This window comes from Camellia sinensis, chromosome 1 (assembly GCF_055761805.1).
Source record: "Camellia sinensis isolate YWXY chromosome 1, ASM5576180v1, whole genome shotgun sequence".
Taxonomy (NCBI): domain Eukaryota; kingdom Viridiplantae; phylum Streptophyta; class Magnoliopsida; order Ericales; family Theaceae; genus Camellia; species Camellia sinensis.
Window position 1 is genome coordinate 212094681 of NC_138961.1, and position 23257 is coordinate 212117937.

At 34.7% G+C, this 23257-nt stretch overlaps 2 protein-coding genes and 1 pseudogene across 8 annotated transcripts; 1 reads left to right on the top strand and 2 right to left on the bottom strand.

The window, feature by feature from the left end:
* The first annotated feature begins 2388 nt into the window (after window positions 1-2388).
* LOC114309735 (telomere repeat-binding factor 1) lies at window positions 2389-8996 on the top strand. Of its 6 annotated transcripts, none has more exons than XM_028255532.2 (7): window positions 2402-2585; window positions 2976-3175; window positions 3395-3609; window positions 4574-4658; window positions 6560-6643; window positions 7377-7726; window positions 8429-8996. In XM_028255532.2, coding segments are annotated over exons 2-7 (885 nt in total). In that variant the 5' UTR covers window positions 2402-2585; window positions 2976-3025; the 3' UTR covers window positions 8430-8996. The 6 variants fall into 6 exon arrangements, with proteins under 6 accessions (XP_028111336.1, XP_028111333.1, XP_028111334.1 ...); XM_028255533.2 differs by having other exon boundaries at window positions 2419-2585; window positions 2964-3175; XM_028255534.2 differs by having other exon boundaries at window positions 2419-2585; window positions 3004-3175.
* A 3000-nt stretch (window positions 8997-11996) lies between these two features.
* LOC114309666 (pentatricopeptide repeat-containing protein At5g67570, chloroplastic-like) lies at window positions 11997-18820 on the bottom strand (annotated as a pseudogene). Its single transcript, XR_014363643.1, has 7 exons — window positions 18740-18820; window positions 18426-18617; window positions 18213-18326; window positions 16724-16824; window positions 16498-16655; window positions 13671-14104; window positions 11997-12994 (listed from the first exon to the last, which is right to left on the bottom strand). The product of XR_014363643.1 is annotated as a pentatricopeptide repeat-containing protein At5g67570, chloroplastic-like (transcript).
* Window positions 18821-21684: 2864 nt separating this feature from the next.
* Window positions 21685-22492, bottom strand: LOC114309665 (uncharacterized). The gene has a single exon (XM_028255450.2). The coding sequence runs from the start codon at window positions 22342-22344 to the stop codon at window positions 21832-21834; it is 513 nt and encodes a 170-aa protein (XP_028111251.1). The 5' UTR covers window positions 22345-22492; the 3' UTR covers window positions 21685-21831.
* Window positions 22493-23257: the final 765 nt, after the last annotated feature.

Consider the following 23257-nt stretch of genomic DNA (forward strand, 5'->3'; position numbering starts at 1 on the left):
ACACATCAAAGGTCCAAAACAAAAAAATTATTTAAAATTTTTTTTTATATGATTGATGGAGACATGCATCACTGCCACACACGTCCAAATAAAATAAAAAATAAAAACAAAATAAAGACAAAATTTCAACAATAATGATTCATCCCACTAAAAATATCACCACTAATAGCATTAATACATTAAAAAAGTAAAAAAAAAAAAAAAAAAAAATACAACTCCAAGACCAAAACATCACATCATTAATGGCGGGACCCACTGCCACCTAATTAGTGGGAGCACTAATTAGTGCTCCCAAGCATTTTTCAAATTTCAAATATTGTACCCAACAATGATTCATCCCACTAAAAATATCACCACTAATAGCACTAATACATTAAAAAAGTAAAAAAAAAAAAAAAATACAACTCCAAGACCAAAACATCACATCATTAATGGCGGGACCCACTGCCACCTAATTAGTGGGAGCACTAATTAGTGCTCCCAAGTATTTTTCATATTGTACCAGACCACGGTGGAAAAGAATGGGAAAATATTTTTTTTTCCAACTTTTTCCTGTACACACAAATCCGTACTGAGATACACGAAGATTTATATGGGTAAAATTGTAATTTTGTTAATTTATACAATATTTTAATACACATTTTTTCATAAAAAATCAAAAAATTAACCCAAACAATCATATTTTTTCCCTCAACTTTTTAGTTCAAAAAATCAAAAAGTGCACTTATTTAGGATACCCCAAACAACCCCTTATTATAGCCTTCTCTAATTTTTTTAGAATTATATGTTAACAAAATACAAGTACTTCATTAATTTAAAGAGAAAAAAAAAATCAGAATTTTAAGTAGATTTAATATTAAAAAAATAGAGTCTATAATATTATTTTAGATTTTAATATAGAAATATAAATAGAACAAAATGAAATTTTTAAGAATTTTTAGTTTAAGGTCATTGATATTAAAATTATATAAGATAAATGATATGTAATATTTTTATAATAGTTGTAGTCCCTCAACTTTTTTACAAAAAAAAAAAAAAAATCACATAAAAATTTCATAACTTCGTAGAGAAATTCAAAGAAGTTCATACTGCATATCCTTTTGGGGTGTGAATTTTTTAAAAAAAGTTTATGGGTTTGTTTTGTATAGAAAACATAGCATTAGAAATCTAATATGTGCTTATTTATTCTTCACCTGTTAAACTACAAGTAAAGAAAGTAAAGATTAAGGAATAGAAATCACGGTTACTCTGTGTTTTTCTTCATTATACAAGAAGTGGTTGGCGTATATGGTGGTCGCGATGGGACGACAGTGTGCAGGGGAGGGCAAGAAAGGAAATAAGATGAGGGGAATAGAGAGAAAAAAATGAAGATCGGCTGTAAGGAATGGAAATGAAAGATGAAGAAATGGAATGAAAGAGGTGAAAAAGAGAGATCGGTAGTAAGCTGTGATTGTCGAACCAACAACTAGCGATGATAGTGTGGCCACTAATTACACGGCATTGCGATGGCGTAGGGGTTGGAAGGTTCGGTGGTTCAACGAGTGGACCTGAGAGAGAGGGTAGGAAAAGACAAATAGAAAGAGTTGGGTGTGTTAGTGTTATTGAGGGCCTTAACTAATAATAAAATATATTGGATCTTTCTTACAATTAAAGTTAGAGAAAAATGTTTCATTATTTTTTTCAAATTTTTACATATAAATTATATTTGTATATAAATAATTAAAAAAAGAAAAGAAAAGAAACATTAACACTATGTTTGGATTGAGTGATTTGGAGGGGGAAAAAAATAGAGATATATTTATTTCTTTTACTTATTTAGATAACTTAAGTAGAGAGAAATTGAGAGAAACATAGAAAAACTCATTTATCTTATAACCCCCATTTCCAATATTCTCAAAAGTAGAGAAATTGGGAGAAAAAAGAAACTAACATATTCTTATATTTTTATAATACTAATTTTTTCTCTATAAAAATAAAAGAAATATAATGATTGACAAAATATAAAAATATTATTTTGGTAATATAACATAAAGCAGATTTTTTTCTTTTCCCTTATAAAATCTAACAAAATAAGAAGAAGAGAAATTACAATTATTTTTTTTATTTTATTTCTTACGCATCCAAATAAAAAGAAAAGATAAATCACAATCCTTTAATCATTTAGTTTTTCTCTTATAATTTAAATTATCATTTCTTTTCTTTTCTGTCATAGTTCCCAAACATAGTGGAAAGAGTAATGCTAGAGACATCAAATATTCTACCAAAAGTTTTATCAAATGTCTCACATGGGTGTGGGACCTACACAATGTGGGTCACATGTGGGTCCTACACGAGACCTTTGGTAAAACTTTTGGTAGAATTTTTGGGGTGTTGCATTTTTGCAGTGGAAAAGAGAGAAAGTGAGGGTTTAACAAAAATAAAAGGAGAATTTGTTTCCATTAATATTCGGACTCTCGCTTTCTAGGGTTTCAATCGTTTAATCTTTTTGTTTCATCATGGGATAGTTACTAATTATGAAGCCGACTCGTCCCTGATCTGCGCGTAAATTGCTCACAATTCTCACAATCGTTGCCGATCTTCATGTGGTACGCATTTGAAGCACTTTTATACTCACAAAAGCACTGATGATTTTGTAAAATTCTATGCTAAGACGATGATGATCAGATAATTGATGTTTGCCCCGAAAGCATGAATTTGACTATTGGTTTCTGATTATATCGGTTGAATTACACATGCATGTGTATTAAAATCCAAGATTGCATTGCCATTTAGTTTTCTTGATGTAATTCCAACTGAATATGAATCAATATTTGTGTTATTATATGAATCTTATACTAGGCTAATTTGTGAAATATTCGTTTCTCTTCATCTGGATGGTTCTTGGGATTTGTAGGGTACCTTTTTGTTTTTGTTTTTATTTTTTATTTTTTGGGTGCTTTATCCTTATTTTTAAGATTTTTAAGATGTGTTGATAGGGGACAATACATCTTAATTCTTACCTAGAGAGATATTGGGACTCCTGCTGATGGGTGCTCCTAAGCAGAAATGGACATCAGAAGAAGAAGCTGCCCTTAAAGCTGGAGTAGCCAAGTATGGGGCAGGCAAGTGGAGTACAATACTCAAAGACCCAGAATTTAGCGCTTCCTTGCATTCGCGTTCAAATGTGGACCTAAAGGTAGAAGATGCTAAGCTATAGCATGTACAATTTTGTTACTTTTGTTGCTGAATTGAAACTTACTAAATTTTTCACGTAAAATGTCCTAAGTTGATTAGGGAAGATAATGCCTCTGTTTGTTGTGTCCCAATTCCATTAATAGACTTTGTTTTGAAGTATCAGTGCTTATTTCTCCTAACCAATAAAAGGACATTGGTGGATGTGGTTGAATATGGCCAGGATAAGTGGAGAAATATGAATGTGGCAGCAAATGGATGGGGCTCTCGTCATAGGGGTAGTAGGGTTGCATTAATAACCTATCAGCCGATTTCGAAGCATGATGATATGCCCCTTAGCATTGTTGGTCAAAGTGAAGTAGAAATTGTTGATGCTAAGCCTCTTTCGGTTTCTAGTGGAACATCACAAAATGATTGCCCTAAGAAACCAATTACAAGGTAATATTACAGATTTACTTCTCATCTTTGATATATGTTACCCTTCTTTGCCCTGATTACTGGTGTGGCATACATTTGAGTTGTTCTTATTCTTAATTTAACTTTGTACCTTTGGAAAAGTCATGAAGGGATAGATTGATTTACTTTAAAAGCGAGTTAGTTCTCGGATATTATTGAATCTTGAGTACTCAGACATAACCAGACAGCTTTGGTCTTGGTGATGGATGTTTATTATCCTGTGGTGTCTGCAACAGTAGTTTATGGATGATCTGATATTTATATATTCTTTAAACAAATAATGAGGCTGAAACAAAGCTTTTATGTAAGATGCTAGGGCACTCATCTTATTTGGGTTATTGTTGTTTCATTATGTAGTGGTATGGATAATCATTAAAGCATGTCTTAAGACGAGCCGAGGACCACATTTCAAGCTTTTGACATAGAACTTGCCTCTATTGTTCTCTCTCGTGCGGTTGGGGATGGGGTGTTTGTTAACATTTTGCCTAAAATATTATGCTTATTTGTCATGCATTGTGTATGCCATATGATGTTTTACTGAACTTAAATGCAGGCAACTGAAAGAATTCACTCCTGAAAAGTGTAAAAAACAGAATTAGACGGTATTACCATTTCTGCCATATTGTTATTCCAGACTCAATAACATCATATGGCTTAAACATATTAGGTCTTTTATGTTTCTAGTCTTGATTTTTGAACATAAGAAGGTAAGCATGATAGAGTGTTTTGTTTCCACGTTACTTGATGCTATGGCTATGGTCTATGTTTGACATGTTTGAACTTGGAAAATACAATTCATCTATGGAAAAAAGCATGTACCTTATCCCCTGAGGAGGTGGGAACTATGTGTGCTATGTGGCACAATAATAAAGTTGTATTTGAAGTCATTTTATATTGTTTTCACTTGATATCTTTATTGCCAAGGTTTGGATTTTGATGAATGTAGGTTGGATAATCTCATATTGGAAGCTATTACCAATTTGAAGGAGCCTCGTGGGTCTAGCCGGGCTGCAATTGCCATGTACATAGAGGTATTTCTACTTTATTGTCTTTACATTATGATTCCAGGATTTCATTATTTATGCAGAAAGATACATTAGGTGTTTTCATGCTTGCATTGCTTATATGTGAGAGATATTCTCTTTTCGTTGTTCACATCCCCTCATTTTGTGCTGTCTTTGTTCTTCATGTCTTTTTGGTTTCTTATGAAAAATAAGAAATATTTCAAAGGAATTCCACTTTGAAATGTAAAATGCTGCCAATTACTGCCAAACTTTTTTTCTTGTTTGTTGAAGTCAGCGTGTTAGAAATTTATAACAATTGTTTTTAGAAACAATTTATCAATGGGTCAGACTGCAGTGTCACCTATTGCTTTTTTGTCATTTCAGGTACCTCTAACTAGGCATTTAGGATATAACTCAACTCAACAGGCCTCAATTTCAACTATGTTTGGTTCACTCTATGGACCATAATGTGCTCTGTGCAAAATAATATCTTCAGTCAAATTCTAGGCAATCCACTAAGAAGCATAGTCACGGACACACAACACGGCTATGCCAACACAATAATTTTCCAAAAATGCAAGACACGACACGTGAGGGACACACACACAATATATAATTTTTAAATGTTACTTTTATGAATATTTCATTCTAAAATAATAAAAAACACAATATAACACTAGATTTATTAAGTTTAAAGGATGAGGTATTATTATGTTTATATCTATGTTGTTCTTCTTTTATCATTAGATCTGAAGTTGTTTTGTTTAAACTTGTAATGTGCTGTGTGTGTTAAGTGATGGACTCGCATGCCCCCCAAAGTGTCTGAGACATGTTTGAGCCTTCTTCTTCATCTTCTTTCTTTTTGGTATCCAACTTGGACACACTGGGCTTGTTTGGTTTGTATTTGAGAAACATGTTTTGAGATAAAAAGTACGAAAATTTGTTTGGTTTGGTTTGTTTTTTTTTCAAAAGATGTTTTGAAAAATTATTTTGAGAGAGAGTTTTGAAAAAAGTGATTGATTTGATGTGTATGAGAGAGAGATTTGTTTGGAAAACTTGTAAACCAAACAAGTTTTGAAAAAAAAATTTGGAAAAATTTGTTTGGTTTGATTACTTTTAAAAATTTATTTGTAGAGAATTTTTTCCAAAATTTTTTGAGAAACACAAACCAAACAAGGCCACTATCTTCTAGAAGTGTATGTGGTTCTTAGCACCCCATTATCATCCTTGCCCACTATCCTTTTGACCTTTTTCTTGATCTTTTGGTAGCCTCCAATTGGATGAGTGATTTTAGTTTCTTTGTTGCCCTAACTAGTTTATGTCAACTGTCTACCATGGCCCTAACAATGTTAAACCACCTCCTCCTCATCTCATCTTCAATTTGTGTGACTTTGAACTTCTGAAAATTGTATTTTGTCTCTTATTCTATGTTTTCTTGGATGGCCATTTTGTAGCTCAAAACACTCATTTTGGCCATAGTATGAACATTATGTTTCTTAGAATCTCAATGGCCCAACACCCTTCATTATAAAGTATGACTTGCTTATACAACTTTTCCTTGCAAGTATGGTACTATTAGAAAACATTGTAGAAACAAATTTTCATTTACCTGTCCTATTCTAATTCTTTGAGCTACTCCTATCTCAATCTCTTTGTCAATACGAATAATTGATCTAATACACTAGACATGTCATTCCTAGGAATCTCCTGGCCATCAATCTTCACTAATAGTGTTTCCAGAGAGTTTATTAGATTTGTTTACCAATTCTTGCCACAACATTTTGTAAATTGATTTGGGAAATGCATACACTTTTACTTCAATGTGCCAAGATTTCTCAAAACTGGAAAGTCAATTAATAGATTGATTTGTTGAGTTCGACTTCATTTTGTTAGAAATGATTTTGACATTATTAACATTGATATTGTAGAAGCAATACTCAGCACCACCAAACTTGGAAAGGCTGTTGGCAGCAACCTTAAAGCTTTTGACTGAAAATGGAAAATTAATCAAGGTAATTTAGTTAATCCATAATGATGGAATAACTGTAAATAGATCATTGCTTTTAGCTTGTTCTAATATGAGGCAGTGAAGGTATTGAATGGAAACATCGATAAGCTGTGCATGCCTGCAAAATTATCAGAATTTTGTCCATTGTGTTTTTGAAGTATTTGTTATTCGTTGACTGAAAATTAGAAGTTGCATTGAGGTCTATGAAGTATGGAAGACATTTTAAGTTGGCAAATAATCATGCTGTAACCACAGGTAGCATTGAATGGTGATTTCTGTCCGCCCATGGAATGGTGGTTCCAAGAAATTTGAGATGACATACATAAGCATCTATCTGAGCAATGTCCGTTTGGCCAATGAATACTTGTCCTTACCTGTTTTTATGGACTTATTTGGTTTGTTACTTGACCTCAGGTCAGCCACCAAGTGAAACGTTTTCCGTTTGCATTCACTAAGTGAATCTTCTAATGAATTATGTGGTACGAAGTTACAATTCATTCTTATGTCAGGCATGATGTCATGAAATTATATTTATCAAAATGCACTCATGATCTGACGCTCCTCATCTAGTAGGTTAGCAAGCTAAGATTAACAAGTTAATTTCCCTTCCTTTATTGATGAGTAACAAATCATACGGCTAGCCAATTTTAGAAGTTCTTGTTCATAGGGGTTTCTGCAGTTAAATAGTTGGGTTATTGTTTGGACTTGGATCAAAATTCTGCTATTTGCATTGACAGGTGAAGCATCAGTACAGGATTGCACCAACCTCGAAACACTCTGATGTAAAGAAAGACTCTTCTCCTTCACTCCTGGATGGAAAGCAGAAGAATATTTTGAAAGTGGAGAAGAATGAGATCAAAATTCCTACTAAATCCCAGATTGATGCAGAGCTAGAAAAGATGAAGACCATGACTGCACATGAGGCTGCCGCTGCCGCTGCGCAAGCAGTTGCTGAAGCAGAAGCTGCGATCGCAGAGGCTGAAGAGGCAGCAAGGGAGGCAGAGCAAGCAGAAGCTGAGGCTGAAGCAGCACAACTTTTTGCTGAAGAAGCGATGAAGGCTTTGAAATGTAGAACAGTTTGTACGTGGTAAATTCCTCCTATTGTTGTTTTATTTTATTTCATTTCTTTAAATATGAATTTTATATAAAGATGAACCAAGGGGGTGCAACCTGCACGCAAAAGTAACTCTGACAACTATACACCAAAATTTCTTTTCAAAAAGTCTCAACAAAGTCCAAAATTTAATTCAAATAGCTTGAGTGGTATTTTCTACCGCTGCCAAAAGGAGAGGTACAATAATTATTGGTTGGGTCATGTGTGTGTGTGTGTACCTTTTTTATTTGGAAATAAAATGCAGTTATGAATCCTTCTGAATCACCAATATTTAGATTAATGATTTACTTCTTTCAAACAAGATTGTTACTTGCCTGATACTAATAGTTATTTGTCAGATATACTATGATGCATCTGCACCATGGGTCGCATACATAATAAAGCTTCCATTTGACACCTAACATGCATTCACAACTTGTGTTACAGTGGGGAAAAAAAAAAATTCCCCCAAGTTGTCTGGTTGTGACATGCAGAAAACAAGAGCTATAAAAATTGTGAAATTCTTTTGCCCCTTCCTCCCTCCTCCCCCAATAACAATTGTACTATAGTGAATTCTGTCTTGTCAGCAGCTTTCCGCTCTTGGTTACTGTATTTGATGTAAAATTTCTCATTTATCCTTTTAACTATCTTATTCTTTCGGACAAGTCTCTAACAACAATTCTTTGCGTGGTGCAGATTAGTCGCCGAGCCACAATCCTGAAATTGCATCAAATCTTCGTTTGGGTACCATCAAAGAATTGATGTCAGCCTAAAGGAAGACTTGGCAAAGCTCCATCATAGCTTGCGGCTATATTTTCCGGTAGCATTCATTGTTGGGTTTCATGTTACTGTTTTCAACTTTTGGACAGCAAGATCCTGCTAAAAAATGCAGATAGCAAAAAATTCAAAATGGGTATTGAGTTAAACATGAACCATGCATCTAACATGGATTAACACCCATGCTTATGCACAGGTCTGAGCGTAAATATGGATAGGCTTGTAAATTGGAGGAAATTTTTGTTTAGTAGTTATAAGTTTTAGTATTTACAGCTTTGAGATTCATAATGGAGTGGAGAAGGATACTAGCTGAAGATATATGTAAATAGAAATTTCTGATGCTGTGCTGTGCTGTGCTCTGCATTATTGCACTTATGATTCACCTGCTAGTTTGACTGTTATGTTATCAAAAAAGAAAAAAGAAAAACCGAGGGAAATATTTATATCTTTTTAAATACCAGCTAATACAGATGCTTGCGTGTTTTAATGGTTGATTGTGCAATTATGTTGACAGCTTTTGCTCTGGATCTTTCATTTGCCAACAATTTGAAAGCAGTAATTTATCTAGTAAACCATCCTTTATCTGCAAATTTAATAATAATGATATTAAACCTGCAAATTATTGTTTGACAATCCAATTATATTATTACCCCCAAAATTTTGGAGTTGATTTGGAGGCCTGTGAAAAGTCTGGAAAATGGATATTTGTTTGCTAGAGGAGCTTCGTTTTTTTTTTTAAAGGCTGAGTTTTGATTTTGAATTTTGTGAAAGGAGAAATAAAAAAATAGTGAATAAATGACAAGTCCACTATCTGTTGTTTGAAGATGTGTATTACTCAATCATACTCTCTCTGCTACTTTTATACACTTGCTCTTCTGCGCTGAAGAGCTCTGTACACTTTCTTAAGCAAGTCCGTAGTGTTCTCAGTTTCTTCTTCGGAAAGATGTGAATGGACGAGGGCTGGTTTGGAAACCATCATGCATCAGTGGCACCATCTTATAAGTTGGCTTTTGGGCCTCAAGAGATTGATGATGGAACGCATACATGCAACGGGCTCTAATGAAAACCTGATGGAACGCATACATGATGCAACGGGCTCTAATGAAAACCAGATTGCACGGATAGGTTCCTACCTCCTCCACAACATGGCAAACAAATCAGTGGAAGAGTGTCTCTGAAAAAGCACCAAAGAAAGCTCCTGGATAGAAATGAACAGCTGAAATGCCTCCACCAAGATCATGGGGGTCAATGAGAAATGCCTGCTACACAACCATCCAATAGGCGGCCATCCCATGGGAAGAACATGGCAACCAAGATAACAAATGCTAAAGACCCACCTTTTGTGGCACCAACTTAAAAGCTTATTTTATCTTGAGGCCATGTTTGTTTGGGTGGACATGAGCTTGGGATTGAACTAATAGTCCAATAAATTATTAATCCGATGTTTGGTTAAACAATTGAGGTACGGACTAATTATTTTAAACTTGACTATTAGTTAAAATAGGATACATAATCCAACGGATTCGTAGTCCTAGGACTATTAGTCATGGGAATGCTAATCCAGTCCGCCCAAACAAACATGGCCTGATAGTAATGAAACCATACTGTAATGTTGAGCTGTTGAGCAATGCTAAAAATTGATAATACAAATTAAGAAAGGGTCTTGCTAACAAATGTCCCTAGGGCACAAGTAAATGACACAAAATTTGAAGAACACAAGACACTTTATACTAAATTTAATACACTTTTACTGAAATCAACCCACATTTAAATTTTTTTTTTTTTGCACAAATTTAATTCCATTTGGCATCTTATATGTTAGTAATGCATTTGTACAAAGCATGGAAGGAGATCTTAAAAAGAGAAAGTACTAGCACAATAGAGAGAGATTCAAAAATAGAACCTTAAGAAATGGAACTATTGCTGAAACAAAGCTGTAGAAAGTCTGTTATTTTCTTTTCTTGGCAAAAGCAATAAAATTTTACACTCAAATGCTTCATCAGCAAATACAGTTCAGACAAAATTCAGACCGAGTAGGTCAATATTGGTTAATTTCTTCCAACAAAATAAAGCAAAGCATGCAAATCATGGAGACATTCATCTAAAAGTACCCCTTGGTTGCAGACTTGCAGTGATAACAAAGCATTGTGTTGTGTACAGGGATGGAACCAGGATTCCATTACCGGAAGAGTTAAAATAAAAATAATTTTTTTTCACCAAATATACAAAACACACATGTATGTATATATGATATACAAATTATATATACATAAAAAATAAAAATAAAAAAACCATAAAAGCAAATTTCTTATAGGATGAATAAGTTTTTTTTGGATGTAAAATAGAAAGAGAATTCAAGTTAGAAGAATGACATTTTTTTTTAATACTGGAGGGCCATTTTTTATATAAAATGATATATATATATATATATATATTTTAAAGTTCTATAGCACACAATAATATTCACAGAAATAGGAGGGCTATGGCCCCCATAGTCTTCTCCTAATTCCGTCCCTACTTGTATAGTTGAGAAAAATACCATGACACTTGCACATACTATGTAGTTTTGTTCATCTGATGAGCTATGATGAAACGAATGTTAGAGCAAATCGTCTTGAATCCTTTAATTGGTGGTCTTCGGATCTTTAAACCTTGGAGACGATCTTGTCTATGTAGGACAGAAATTTGGTGCTTCAAGTCGCGTTACTAAGTTGCTTTCTTAAAGACAATATTTGCACCCACTAAAATGTGTGCAGGAGGTTACAGCAAATTTGTCTCCAGATACAACGAAACCTGATCTAAAGATCAAATTTACTGGCATCTGCACTGACGACAGTAGATCAGAATACTCTTGATATAATCAAGAAAACCAAGACACTAATAATCAAATCTGCAAAACTTGAATACCAATAAGAAAAACAAAAATTTACTTAAGAAACTCTTGATTGAAAACTCAAAATCAAGAGGGAAAGAGAGAGAATTGCAGGAATGAATTCTGAATTTTTGGATGGAATGAAATGGCTGATTTCGTAGCCTATTTATAGGCCTTGATGCACCTGATTGAATAGCCATGTTCCTTGATTGCATCTGATCAGATCTGACCGTTGGATCGACGATCTATAGTGTAGAACATTCTCACACCGAATAAATGCATTAACTAATCACACCTGATCATGATCGGGTGCCATCTCATCTGTACGATTGCGCACATCTCCAATCAATGGCTATCATCAACCCGCTCTAGATCGAATACGTCACTCCTACGTGGAGTTGACTATATTCCATGACACCCATGCCACGTCGGATCCACGTCATCACTCCCACTTGTCCAATGCAAATAGGAAAGCGCCCTCATGGCGCCTCGCGCCGATGCAAAGTGCAACATCAAACGCCACACAGCATATAGCCCACGCCACGCGCGCATGTGCAGAGCACCATCCTTGCGGTGTGAGTGCATGCACACTAGCTTTCATCTCACAATTCCATATTCAAAGTAATATTTCATGTAGTACTTTATTAAATGCTCCATGTTTTCCTCTCTTTCCGATGTGGGACAAAGCCCGAAGTTTATTTCATGGTTTCCTAAGAAAAACATGGAAGGTTTTGAAAACACCCAAACTATAAATTGAAAACTCATTTTGAAAATTCCCCAACATCGAATTGCGCTTATTTTCCCCCAAACTGAAAGGGGAAGAACATGCCATCCTTTTTTCTGCTTTCCTTCCAAGATTCCAGAATTTCATACGCAAATCGTAGGTTGCGACAGTTGCCAACTTTGCCTGTTGGCACGTCAAGTTCTACCTCTTCAATGTGTAGGTTTCCATATTTGATATGATTTGAGAAATTGTCATCACGACCAGCTGGTGCATCAGATGTCATATCAACAGTCAAATCCTCAAGGCTGGTGAATAGGTTAGCCTTTCGGTCTCCATTAGAGGCATAACTTGAGAACCAAAACATTTCTGAATCAGCATCATCCTCTGTGTTACTGCTCTGATCAACACTAAATATATCGTCTGAATCAGAATCATCTTCAACAGTATTTGCTGAAAAAATGTGCACATTTATATTTTCATCACAACCTAATCTCCCATTATTACCGACCAAAGGTGATTGGTCCACAGACACATCGTCAAAAGCAACTGTACTTGAAATCTCTCTCCAATTGTTGGATCTACAGAAAGATAACAATGATTTTGACAAATTTGATACAGTGGCTTCTATTGGTTAATCAAAATTACTGAGAGCATCCAACAGTTCCTTCAAACTCTCCTCACTGATCCTGTCTCCATTACACTCAAACAGGTCTGTCAACTGCTTTTCGCTAGCTTGAAATGGAGCATGAGCCATAGTGTTGATTATGCCGACAACTCTTTCAAAATCATGTTGAATTAATGCTTGACATATCAATTCAGTAAGCACGGATGGATGAGGTATTTCACCAGCTTCCAACATAGTGTCAAATGCATGTTCCAACAAATAAAACTGCAACCAAAACAGAAGGGTTGAAAGGTAAAAAAATTTAACTAATCTGCCATGAGAGAGATATCCAGTAACTTCTAAAACAGCACTACAGCTAGCAAGGCACAGAATTGATAACACAAAAATAGAATAATCTAGCTTTTTAGTCAGCGTCTTCCTTTGAGCAGTTGGAACACACCAATTTTATGAATCCAAAATGAAATTTCTTGTCTCGCATTGAGTTATGATCAGTAGCTCTAAAGAACCACTAAAGGCTCAAAGAAACTAATCCAACGATCACACTCCTTGCGTCGAACGTCAGAAACAACACAGGCACACCAGTACACAAAGTAACGAAAAGAAAGCCAAGCACTAAATTACACACTATCAAATTTATGTGAAAAATAATGCACGAAAGTAGCTAGCAACGACCATCTTGCACTTGGAGAACATATAACTTTTGGTTATACAAAGGAGAAAACAAAATGGCAATGGAAATTTTGGAGTCCATATATGAAGTATCTGAAATCAGATAAACAGCCAGAGAAAACACAGCCACTATCACTTTGTTGTTGGAGTATGAACAACAGAAAAATCATTCCCATCAGATGTAATTATCAGAGTTACAAAGAAGAGTTAATATAACCATATAAGATTAAAATATTACTTTTTAATAGAAAGGTAGTAGGCTAAAGAATACCTTCCCAGCTCTGGAGGCTTCGACAAGCAGGAATGTGTGCTTACTATGATCAAGTTGATACCCAGAGAGAGCCATCTCCCTGTAGACATACTCAAAGTACTCCCATTGGAGAGCACTAGCCGAAGTCTCAAGCATTGTGCTGTGTGTGCATCTGGGCTAAGGGAAGAACCAAAACCATCCAAGCTATGGTGAGAATCAGATTCAGCTCTCTTGATCTCTTCAAATAACTCTCTTGCTTCTGAAAACATATCATTCCTGCCATAAATTTTGAGTATGGCGTTTATGATGCCAATGTCAAGCACAAAATGGTCCTTAATGTGTTGAAAAATAGAGATGCAGTCGTGAACACGTCCACCATCCATAGAAGACATTATCATGCCAGTGAAGGTAACCTCCAAAGGCTTAGTACGATGAAGCTTTTTTAGCTTTTCAACCTGTAGGTACAGTTTTTAGAATTATTAATTTTCCTCATGTACCATACATAATAAATTCACCAGACTGACATGATTACAGGATTGACACTATATAATGACCTTATTTTATATTACATTCTATTCTTATGTCTAACATGAATCTAAAACATTAACCCCTTTACCATGGCATGGCTACAACACTCCATGGTCAATTTTATCCAGGTGCGGCATAAAAGAGTAACACAAAAGTCATTCCACCATATTTACTCAATAAAGATAAGTGTCAGAGATGTGCATTCATGGAGCAAACCCTAAGTGCCAAGAGCCTGCAGTATCACCAAGGAAGCACGGGTGCGGATACGAGTATGGTACGGGTACGAGTGCGGGTACACCGATTCGGCAAAACTCAAAAAAAGTACGATACGGGTATGGCTGAGGTACGCCGATATTTTTTTTTTTTTTTTTAAATATAATTATGATTAAAGGATCCAACCTACAAATTAAAATTAAATATCAAAACTAAAAAAAGAACTACTCATTTTCCTATAATTTAAAACCATTAAGCGTTAAAAATAATATTTGTGAAATCTCTCACTCTGACATGTTATGCATTGTGAATTTGTGATCATAATTTATTTTTAAAATCTTTCTTTTTGCTCATCAATTTGCTATTTTTATAGGGTGAGACCAAATAAATAACAGGAGACCAAAGAAAGATTTAAAGTTAATTGCCAACAGTAAAGGAAAAAAAATTCTCAATTGGGGCAGGTTGTCAATTGCAAATTGCATAATACATAAAATTGCATCATTCCCAACAACTACTAATCAACTAATACAGTATCAATTTTTAATATTTTGTGCATAAACTTTAAAAGTTTGATATGATTAAAGATTTTATAAAGAAATTCTAGGAGGATCTGAAGCAAAAGTATAATGCATATTCATACACAGAACTATCCTTTATACGGCTTGTTATTTTTTTTGGTTCAAATTGCTTTTTAAAAACATCAAAATCATTTGCAGATATGATTATACAATTTATACAGACAGACAGGACAACAGAGAAATATCAAAATTACTGATCTACAAGGGCACCAAAAAAAAAAATAATAATAATAATAATAATTGCTAATCTGCATGGGCAGAAAAAAAAAACTGGCCCTGGCGTACCCACGCTATACCCGTGGCGTACCCATGCCGTACCCGAATAAACCAAACGTACCGGACCCTCTTTTGCCGTACCTGGTACGCGTACCGCCGTACCGGTACGCGTATCCGCACCCGCTAAGTACCCGGTACTTGTACGACACTATTTTTGGAGTACTCGTGCTTCATAGAGTATCACACATATATAACTAAATGCATTGGATTTGACATACTACGGAGATGGAGTACGTAAACAAATTAGACAAATACAAATGCTACCAACCTATGTTACGTGGAGTCTTTAAATGTATGAAGCACCTCTGTAGAACACTCGACACTTGGGTAAAGGTATGGAATTAATATGTGTCCAACATTTGTAGTTAGGCATTCACCTAGCAAGCATATTTGGTAATTCGAATTAACCATACAACTATGCGTAAATTTTGAACAGCATAAACTATCAAAATACAAGAAGGGTAAATTACATTTTAACCCCTTGTGGTTAGGACAAAAAATGTGATGCCCCCCTAAAGCTTGATTAGTGATTATGACACTAAACTCCCTTGAGGTCTATGCCAAAGTGAAAAGTGACATTTTCCGTTTCAATTAACAATGTGTAAACGTGACGCATGAAAAATTGAGGTTGCGTTTGGTAGTGCTTTAGAATTATGATTTGAGAATAAAGTTATATTTTGAGCTTGTGAGTTTTGGAATTATGATTTGAGTGTAAAAAATTTGTTTGGTTATAAGTTTTGAAATGAGTTTTGAATTGAGTGATGTGACATATGATATTTGATTCAAAAATTTACAACTCATAACCAAACGCACAACCCAAAATTCTATTCATAGCTCATAAAAAAAAAATTAAAAATTTCAAAATATTTTTTATTTAAAATATAAAAATAACAAGTGCCAAAAAAAAAAATAAAAAAAAATAACACGAACACTGTTCCGGTCAACCGGCTGGACATCCGGGAGACATCCGGGTGAATGACCGGGTAGACCCAAAATCCAAAAATCCTCTGCTTTTCAGAATGGAGAACACGAAAGAAAGAGAGTAGCCAAACAGGAACGAGAAATATGTTTTGAAATTTGTGGTGGAATCACAATTCCAAAACTCTATCCAAACAATTCATGCAAATGGAGGGGTGGAATTAAGTTTTCAAAGCTGCACCAAACACAGCCTGAATTTTTTATTCAAAATTAAATATAAAATCTCTCAGAAATTTAAAACCAGAGATAATGAAACTACAGACAAGGGAACTAACCTCCAGCATAGCTTCTTGCCACCTCCCATTGTTGCAAAGGCAGCAAGCTAGCTCATAATATACACAGGCTATCCCAAACACTCCCCTTTGTTCCATGTCCCTGACTACTTTAACAGCTTCATCAACTTTACCTTCCTCCCAAAAGGCTCTGCCAAGAACTGGAAAGTTGCAGGCAATGGATGTGTAAGCCACCAAACATCAGTGACCCCGACAGTAAAGGTTAGACCAACAATACGTTTGTAAGTAAGCGCTTTTGGAGCTTCCCCACTTCTCATTTTTTTCAAAGAACTCGTGTACACGATCATACTTTCCAGATCGTAGCATTACCTTACAAAAAGCATGTCCTGTAAGTCTTGATTACCAAATATAATTTGAAGCTAAATAACTTATTTCAATGAAGATTACTCTGTTGCACTTAAATGGAAACCCATATTCACAGAAGTATAAAATGGTCTAGAAAAGATCTGAAAGTATTATGTGACTGATTCAATTAGTACCATGAATTAACCCAGATGTCAAAATCATATATATACCCAGTTTTCTGTGTTAACAACTTTGAAGGTACTAGAAATCATTCTATTACACTTTAACTTGCATGATTTACTCAAGGAATCCACAACAAATTCCGTACATAATAGGCTACCACAAGTGCCTAAGAGCCTATATTTTACATTTAGTGCAAATTAACCTGCAGTCCTGTGTTTCCTTTTCTTTAAAGCATATGGCGTATATTCATATATTGGTCAAAGCAGTAGAAGACATATTAGGCCTCTTTATAAAAATCACTAATTTTGTTGCTATCAGCAGACCTTAAGACAGACCTAATATTTGACCCTGACATCCATAGTCACAGAGGTAGCCAAGTTTTCAACTAAGCAGAAATTTCATGTTCCAGGGATTGAGCAGATTGCAAAGAGATGCAAGTGACTCAAGGGTCAAGGGACAGATCAGGCATGAAAAAACATCAGCAGCACCCTTTGTGAGCTTTCCAGGTCTCAAGTTTGGAATAGAGCTTGGGTGTCAAAGCAGTCTCAAAACCAAGATGAATTAAATTGTTGGAATGCAGTTGACACACAAATCCAATGCTCACCCTTTGTATTTTAACTATTCTCTTACAACTAAAGTGAGTTGCAGAAATGAAGATAAAGAACAGATCAGCGTGACACACCTATACTTCCGTCCAAAGAAATAGCATGAGCCTCGAATTTGAAAACATAGCCACTCTAATTGTCCTCAGCTTTCAATATTTCTACCGTTTCTGCTAAATCTATTTATTGATAGCAAAAACAAAATCTGTAAGCATATAACACCTATAATATGTCTTTTACTCTTCATATTTGCAAAGAAATTAAATTGCACCAGTTAACGATATCATTTGAGACAAATAACCACCCATAAAACATATTGTACCAATATAGGAAGCACAGACTCACCGAAATAAGTGTTGTGTCCGTGTCTATGTCTAATACATGTCAGACACAGACATGGTGCGAACACGCATGTCCACGTGTATCACTTTTTAATAATTTTGTTTGCAGGACACGTTGGGGACACTTCACGGACATGTGCGTCCTATGCTGAAGACATTTTTGTGGATTTTTTTTCTTAATTTTTTTGAAAATTGTTGTGTCCCGTGTCCATACCCATTAACGTGTCCAATCCCATGCCCGTGTTTGAATCCATGATTTTTAGGTACTTCAAGATCCAACAACTACCTCCATTGCAAGTCCATAAGTTGCTCCATTAGGTTTTAGACCATTCTTTCTCAACTGCCCAAACACCCAAGATACACCCTTCCACTGATGGGTTGGAACACAAGCATTCAGTACCTCACAACCAATTGGAGATAATCAAGAAGTTAAGCCAATTTGCAGATGGATGTAAGTGAGGAAAACTTAATTGGCTGTAACAAAGCAACGTTCTCTTACAGCATTAAACACAACCACATCAGATTGAAGAATAGGGTCCCTGTTCTTGTGACGCATATTTTTTATTCTTTTAGCAGGTTTCTCCCCCATGCACTCAATAATTTTCAGTAGTTCTTTCAGAAAACCAGCATGACCAAGTGTAACAGCGGCACTGTGGTATGAAGGCATATCAGGATATATTTGGCAATCTTCCTAAATAACTTGCAGTTAGAATCCATCCAACAATATCACGTAAAATTTTAAAGACAATCCATAACATATGAACTACATAATTGTTTTATAAGCTTTAAGTAGGTAAATATTTTGATTATTACATGCATCAAATCAAAGTGCGTAGTGTTCTCAGTTTCTTCTTCAGAAAGATGTGAATGGACGAGGGCTGGTTTAGAAACCATCATGCATTTGTGGCACCATCTTATGAGTTGGCTTTTGGGCCTCAAGAGATCGATGATGGAACGCATACATGCAACGGGCTCTAATGAAAACCAGATCACACTAATGGGTGCCTACCTCCTACACAACATGGCAAACAAATCCGAGGAAGCGCGTCTCTGAAAAAGCACCGAAGAAAGCTCCCAGATAGAAATGAACCGCTGAAATGCCTCGACCAAGATCATGGGGGTCAATGAGAAATGCCTGCTACACAACCATCCAATAGGCGGCCATCCCATGGGAAGAACACGCCAACCAAGATAACAAATGCTAAAGAACCACCTTTTGTGGCACCAACTTAAAAGCTTATTTTACCTTGATAGTAATGAAACCACATGGTAATGTTGAGCTGTTGAGCAATGCTAAAAACTGATAATACAAATTAAGAAAAAGTCTTGCTAACAAGTGCCCCTAAGGCACAAGTATATGGCAAAAAATTTGAAGAACACAAGATACTTTTTACTAAATTTAATGTACTTCTACTGAAATCAATTCACATTTTAACATATTTTCAAGACACTTTTACACACTTCTCAACATTAAACAATGCATAAGGGACACTTGTTAGTATTTGCCATAATGAGTTGCTTAGCCAAATCATTGCATGGTTTTTGGGCAGCAGAATTGCTGTCCACGATAATCTTTTAAGTGGAGTGTCCTCTATGATTTATCTTATAAGAGCCAACTCCATACTGCGTCTTTGCTTAAAACATGTATGAGATTAACATTGCTTTTTTTTTTCTAATATTTTTCGAATTCTGTTTTCTTTGATGTGTCATAGTTTGCATATGTTTTTCTCCGCATATTGTTTTTTGATAAGACAATCAGCTTGTTTGGTTTCACTTCTCAGGATTCACTTTTTAGAAAATTAAATTTTTTTATTTTCTGTATTTTTTTGTTTTCACTAAATATTTTTTAATATTTTAAATAATTTTTTTTATTTTTGGATACATCTAACATAAATACACTTAAAAAGTATAATATTTGCGAAAAAGAAATCTTTAAAAAATTCACTAAATACCAAAAATATATATAAAAAAATAAAAAATTCAGCATATTTTTATATTCTTGTGTATTTATTGATTTTTTTAAATATTTTTTTACAAATATTTTACTTTTAGATACATCTAAGTAAAGTGCATCTAAAAAAGTAAAAAATTGCTTAAAATTTTAAAAATATTCACTAAAAACAAAAAAATAAGAAAAATAAAAAAATTCAATTTTTAGAAAAATGAATCTAGAAATTGAAACCAAACACAATGAATGTAATGCATCTATAAATCAGACTCTGTTCAAGTCCTACTTTCCAATTATGGGAATTTGTCCTAACTGGGCTCGCTTAGGAATTGGTTATTTTAGTTGACTTTTTATGAAAAGACATATAAAAAAATAAAGAGAGTAGCGTGACAACTTTTAGTGATTTTTGGACTATTTTAGCTTATTGACAAATAATAAGTGTCTTGTACAAAATTTCAAAACAAGCCCAAACCATGCTATTGCTACATGTTACGTAAATGATGCAAAACAAGTTCTGAAGTTTTTGGTTGAATCTTGCTTAAAGCTCATTTGCAGTGTCATAGGAGACAAAGTAAGTTTCACAGTTAATACAACAACAATTTAAGCTGCAAAGAGTAATACTACACATACCATCTTTTCTTACTTAAACTGTTCCAAGACAAGGAGAGCATTTATTTTCTGAGTGATAAGCAAAGTAAAAGACATTGCAACAATTCTCCCCAGTTATCAGCTTCAACAAGACCTAAGATTTTGGGTTACCATAAACATGGCATTTCAAAGTTGAAATTGCCAACACTCTATAATACAAGCAGAAGAGGGACTCAAAAACTCCATCTAGCACAACAGGTTCTATTGCAAACTCATGTTGAAACTGTTTTAGATATTAAGGATTTTCTCAAAATGGTTTCTTCATAAAGCAATGGCACCTATTGTATTCAATAAAGCACAAAGTGTACTGAAAACTATACAGTCATTCAGAATTTTTGTGTCCAACCAATACAAATATCTTTTTTTTGAGTGTTAAGATCTAATACAGACATTTGGTTCAATAACACTCTTTAAAACATATACAATGTTAGGCACTTCATTGGCCTCTCTGACCTTGCTTAATAAGGTAAACAAGGAGCACAGTCATGTTGCTGACCATATCCCTAACAAAAACAAGAATCCTCTATGTAAATCTACAAGGTAAGTAAGCTCAAAATACTAGAACTACAATTCAATCTGCTCTAGCTTCCATGTTCAGCAAGCTAAGAAATTGATAGCCTTTGCACCAATTCAAAAGAATGGTTTTTTAATATGCTTTGTCGTCTAGGTTTTGGTAGACTCTACCCTTTCGCAATAAAGAAAAAGGCAACTTGTTCGAAACGAATAATTATATAGCTAAGAAACGCAGGAGAGACATTTGTTGTAGGTTGGAGGAGGACAATTTCAAGGATGGTAGGCATAATAAGATTTCCAGAAGTGCTCGATGTTCATCTTACTAGTTGCAGTTATAATGGGACTCAAAAAAAAAATTGCAGCTTTCAACTATGACAGGTGCCTACAAAACTTCTTACAATTTTCCCACTTTGTGGTATGCACCTATAAACAAAGAACTCAATGTTTGCATCACCAAAAAACAACAGATCACGTACAATAAAGGTAGATTGCTAGTCTGATGTTTTCTGACCATTAAGCACTTAATTGGAGAAGTTCATGATTAAATCTCCAATTCGAATATATATAAAATGCACACAAATATATAGCAGCAAAGCCAAGCAAAAGAAATTGATAACTTTGAAAAAATTTAAATTTGAACACATCAAAATTGGGCAAAAGAACACTATCATTATCATTATCATTCTCATTCTCATTCTCATTCTCATTCTCATGTAAAGATGAAAATTATTCTACACTGACAACATAAAGAAGCAAAATTCAATTTTTTTTTTTTTTTTGGTTACCAAAAAAGCAATCATTCCAACATCACAGTAGCACCCAAAGCCTTAAGCTTCTCAATGATCGAATCAGCCTCTTCCTTGGCAACCCCTTTCTTCACCACCACAGGAGCTTTCTCAACCAAATCTTTGGCCTCTTTCAATCCCAAATCAGTAAAAGCCCGAACTTCCTTAATGACCTTGATCTTAGCCGCGGCATCGAACTTCTCAAGCTTGACATCGAACGCCGTTTTCTCGACTTTCGCTTCCGCCAGGCCGGAGCCAGAGCCGGCGGCTGAATCGGAGGAGGGAGAGCCGCCGAGGCCAGAGACGGCGGGGCCGTACTGGTCGAGGCCCATCTTGAGGCGGAAGAGGACCGAGTAGTCGAACCGCTCGAGCTTGTTGAGGCTGAGAAGGTCGTCGGCTATTCGCTCCAGCTTCTGGATTCGGGGCTCGGCGGAGGTGCAGAGGTGGTGCGAGGGGGGTGGGCGGCGGAGGAAGGCGACCCTCCGGAGGGAGTTGGATGGGAATTTTGAAGATATGGAGGCCATTTTAGGAGATCAAATTGGTTCTTAGATGTGATGGGTTTCCAAGAGATTTTTCATTCAGTGACGATCGATCAGCATTTTGGAAGAGTGGTTTAGGAGTGAGAAACGCGCAGAGAGAGCTCTGTTTTTAGGGTTCTAACGTGTGTTTGGTTTGAATTTTTTAAATTAAATTTTTTGAAAATTAATTAAATTTTGGGGGATGCACCAATAAATTCCAAATTAATAGCTTATACACTGTTTAGTCCTAAAAGTTTTCTTATAGACTGAAAGGTCCCATTACAATGTTTCAAACATCAGATTAATGTTTCGAACATTAGATTTCGAACATCAGATTAATGTTTCGAACATTAGATTTCGAACATCAAATTAATGTTTCAAACATTAGATTGATGTGCAAATGGGACTAAATGGAGCATAAGAAAACTTTTAGGACTAAATGGTTCAATTTTTCAGAAACTAGGACTTATGAGTAAATTTTCCTTAAATTTTTTTTTAATATTTTTAAAATTTTAAGTATTTTTTTTATTTTTTTAAATACATCTTATTTAAATGTATTTAAAAAGAAAAAGAATTATAAAAAAATATTTTAAAAAATTAATAAATATATAAAAATAAAAAAAATATACTAAATTTTCGTATTTTTTTTTTATATTTTTGATATTTAATAAATTTTTAAAAGATTTTTTTTCACAAAAATTATATTTTTTATGTATATTTATGTTAGGTGTATTTAAAAATTATTTAAAATATTAAAAAAATTAATAAAAAAACACGAAAAAAAAAAATTCTGTAAAATGTTTTTCAAAAACCAAAAACAAGCAATTTTTGAGGCAATTGGTCTTTACAACTTCTAGGAATGAAAAACGACAACGTAGCGGATAGATTTAGGTTGCGTTTAGGCCTCGTTTGCAAACAT

What these genes read in the sequence shown, in the direction of transcription:
- LOC114309735 (XM_028255532.2), top strand. Translation starts at nt 3,026, where the DNA reads ATGGGTGCTCCTAAGCAGAAATGGACATCAGAAGAAGAAGCTGCCCTT. An exon ending in CCTAAGAAACCAATTACAAG is followed by an intron (nt 3,610 to 4,573) that starts GTAATATTACAG and finishes TGATGAATGTAG; the next exon opens with GTTGGATAATCTCATATTGG. An exon ending in CAATTGCCATGTACATAGAG is followed by an intron (nt 4,659 to 6,559) that starts GTATTTCTACTT and finishes TTGATATTGTAG; the next exon opens with AAGCAATACTCAGCACCACC.
- LOC114309665 (XM_028255450.2), bottom strand. Translation starts at nt 22,344, where the DNA reads ATGGCCTCCATATCTTCAAAATTCCCATCCAACTCCCTCCGGAGGGTC.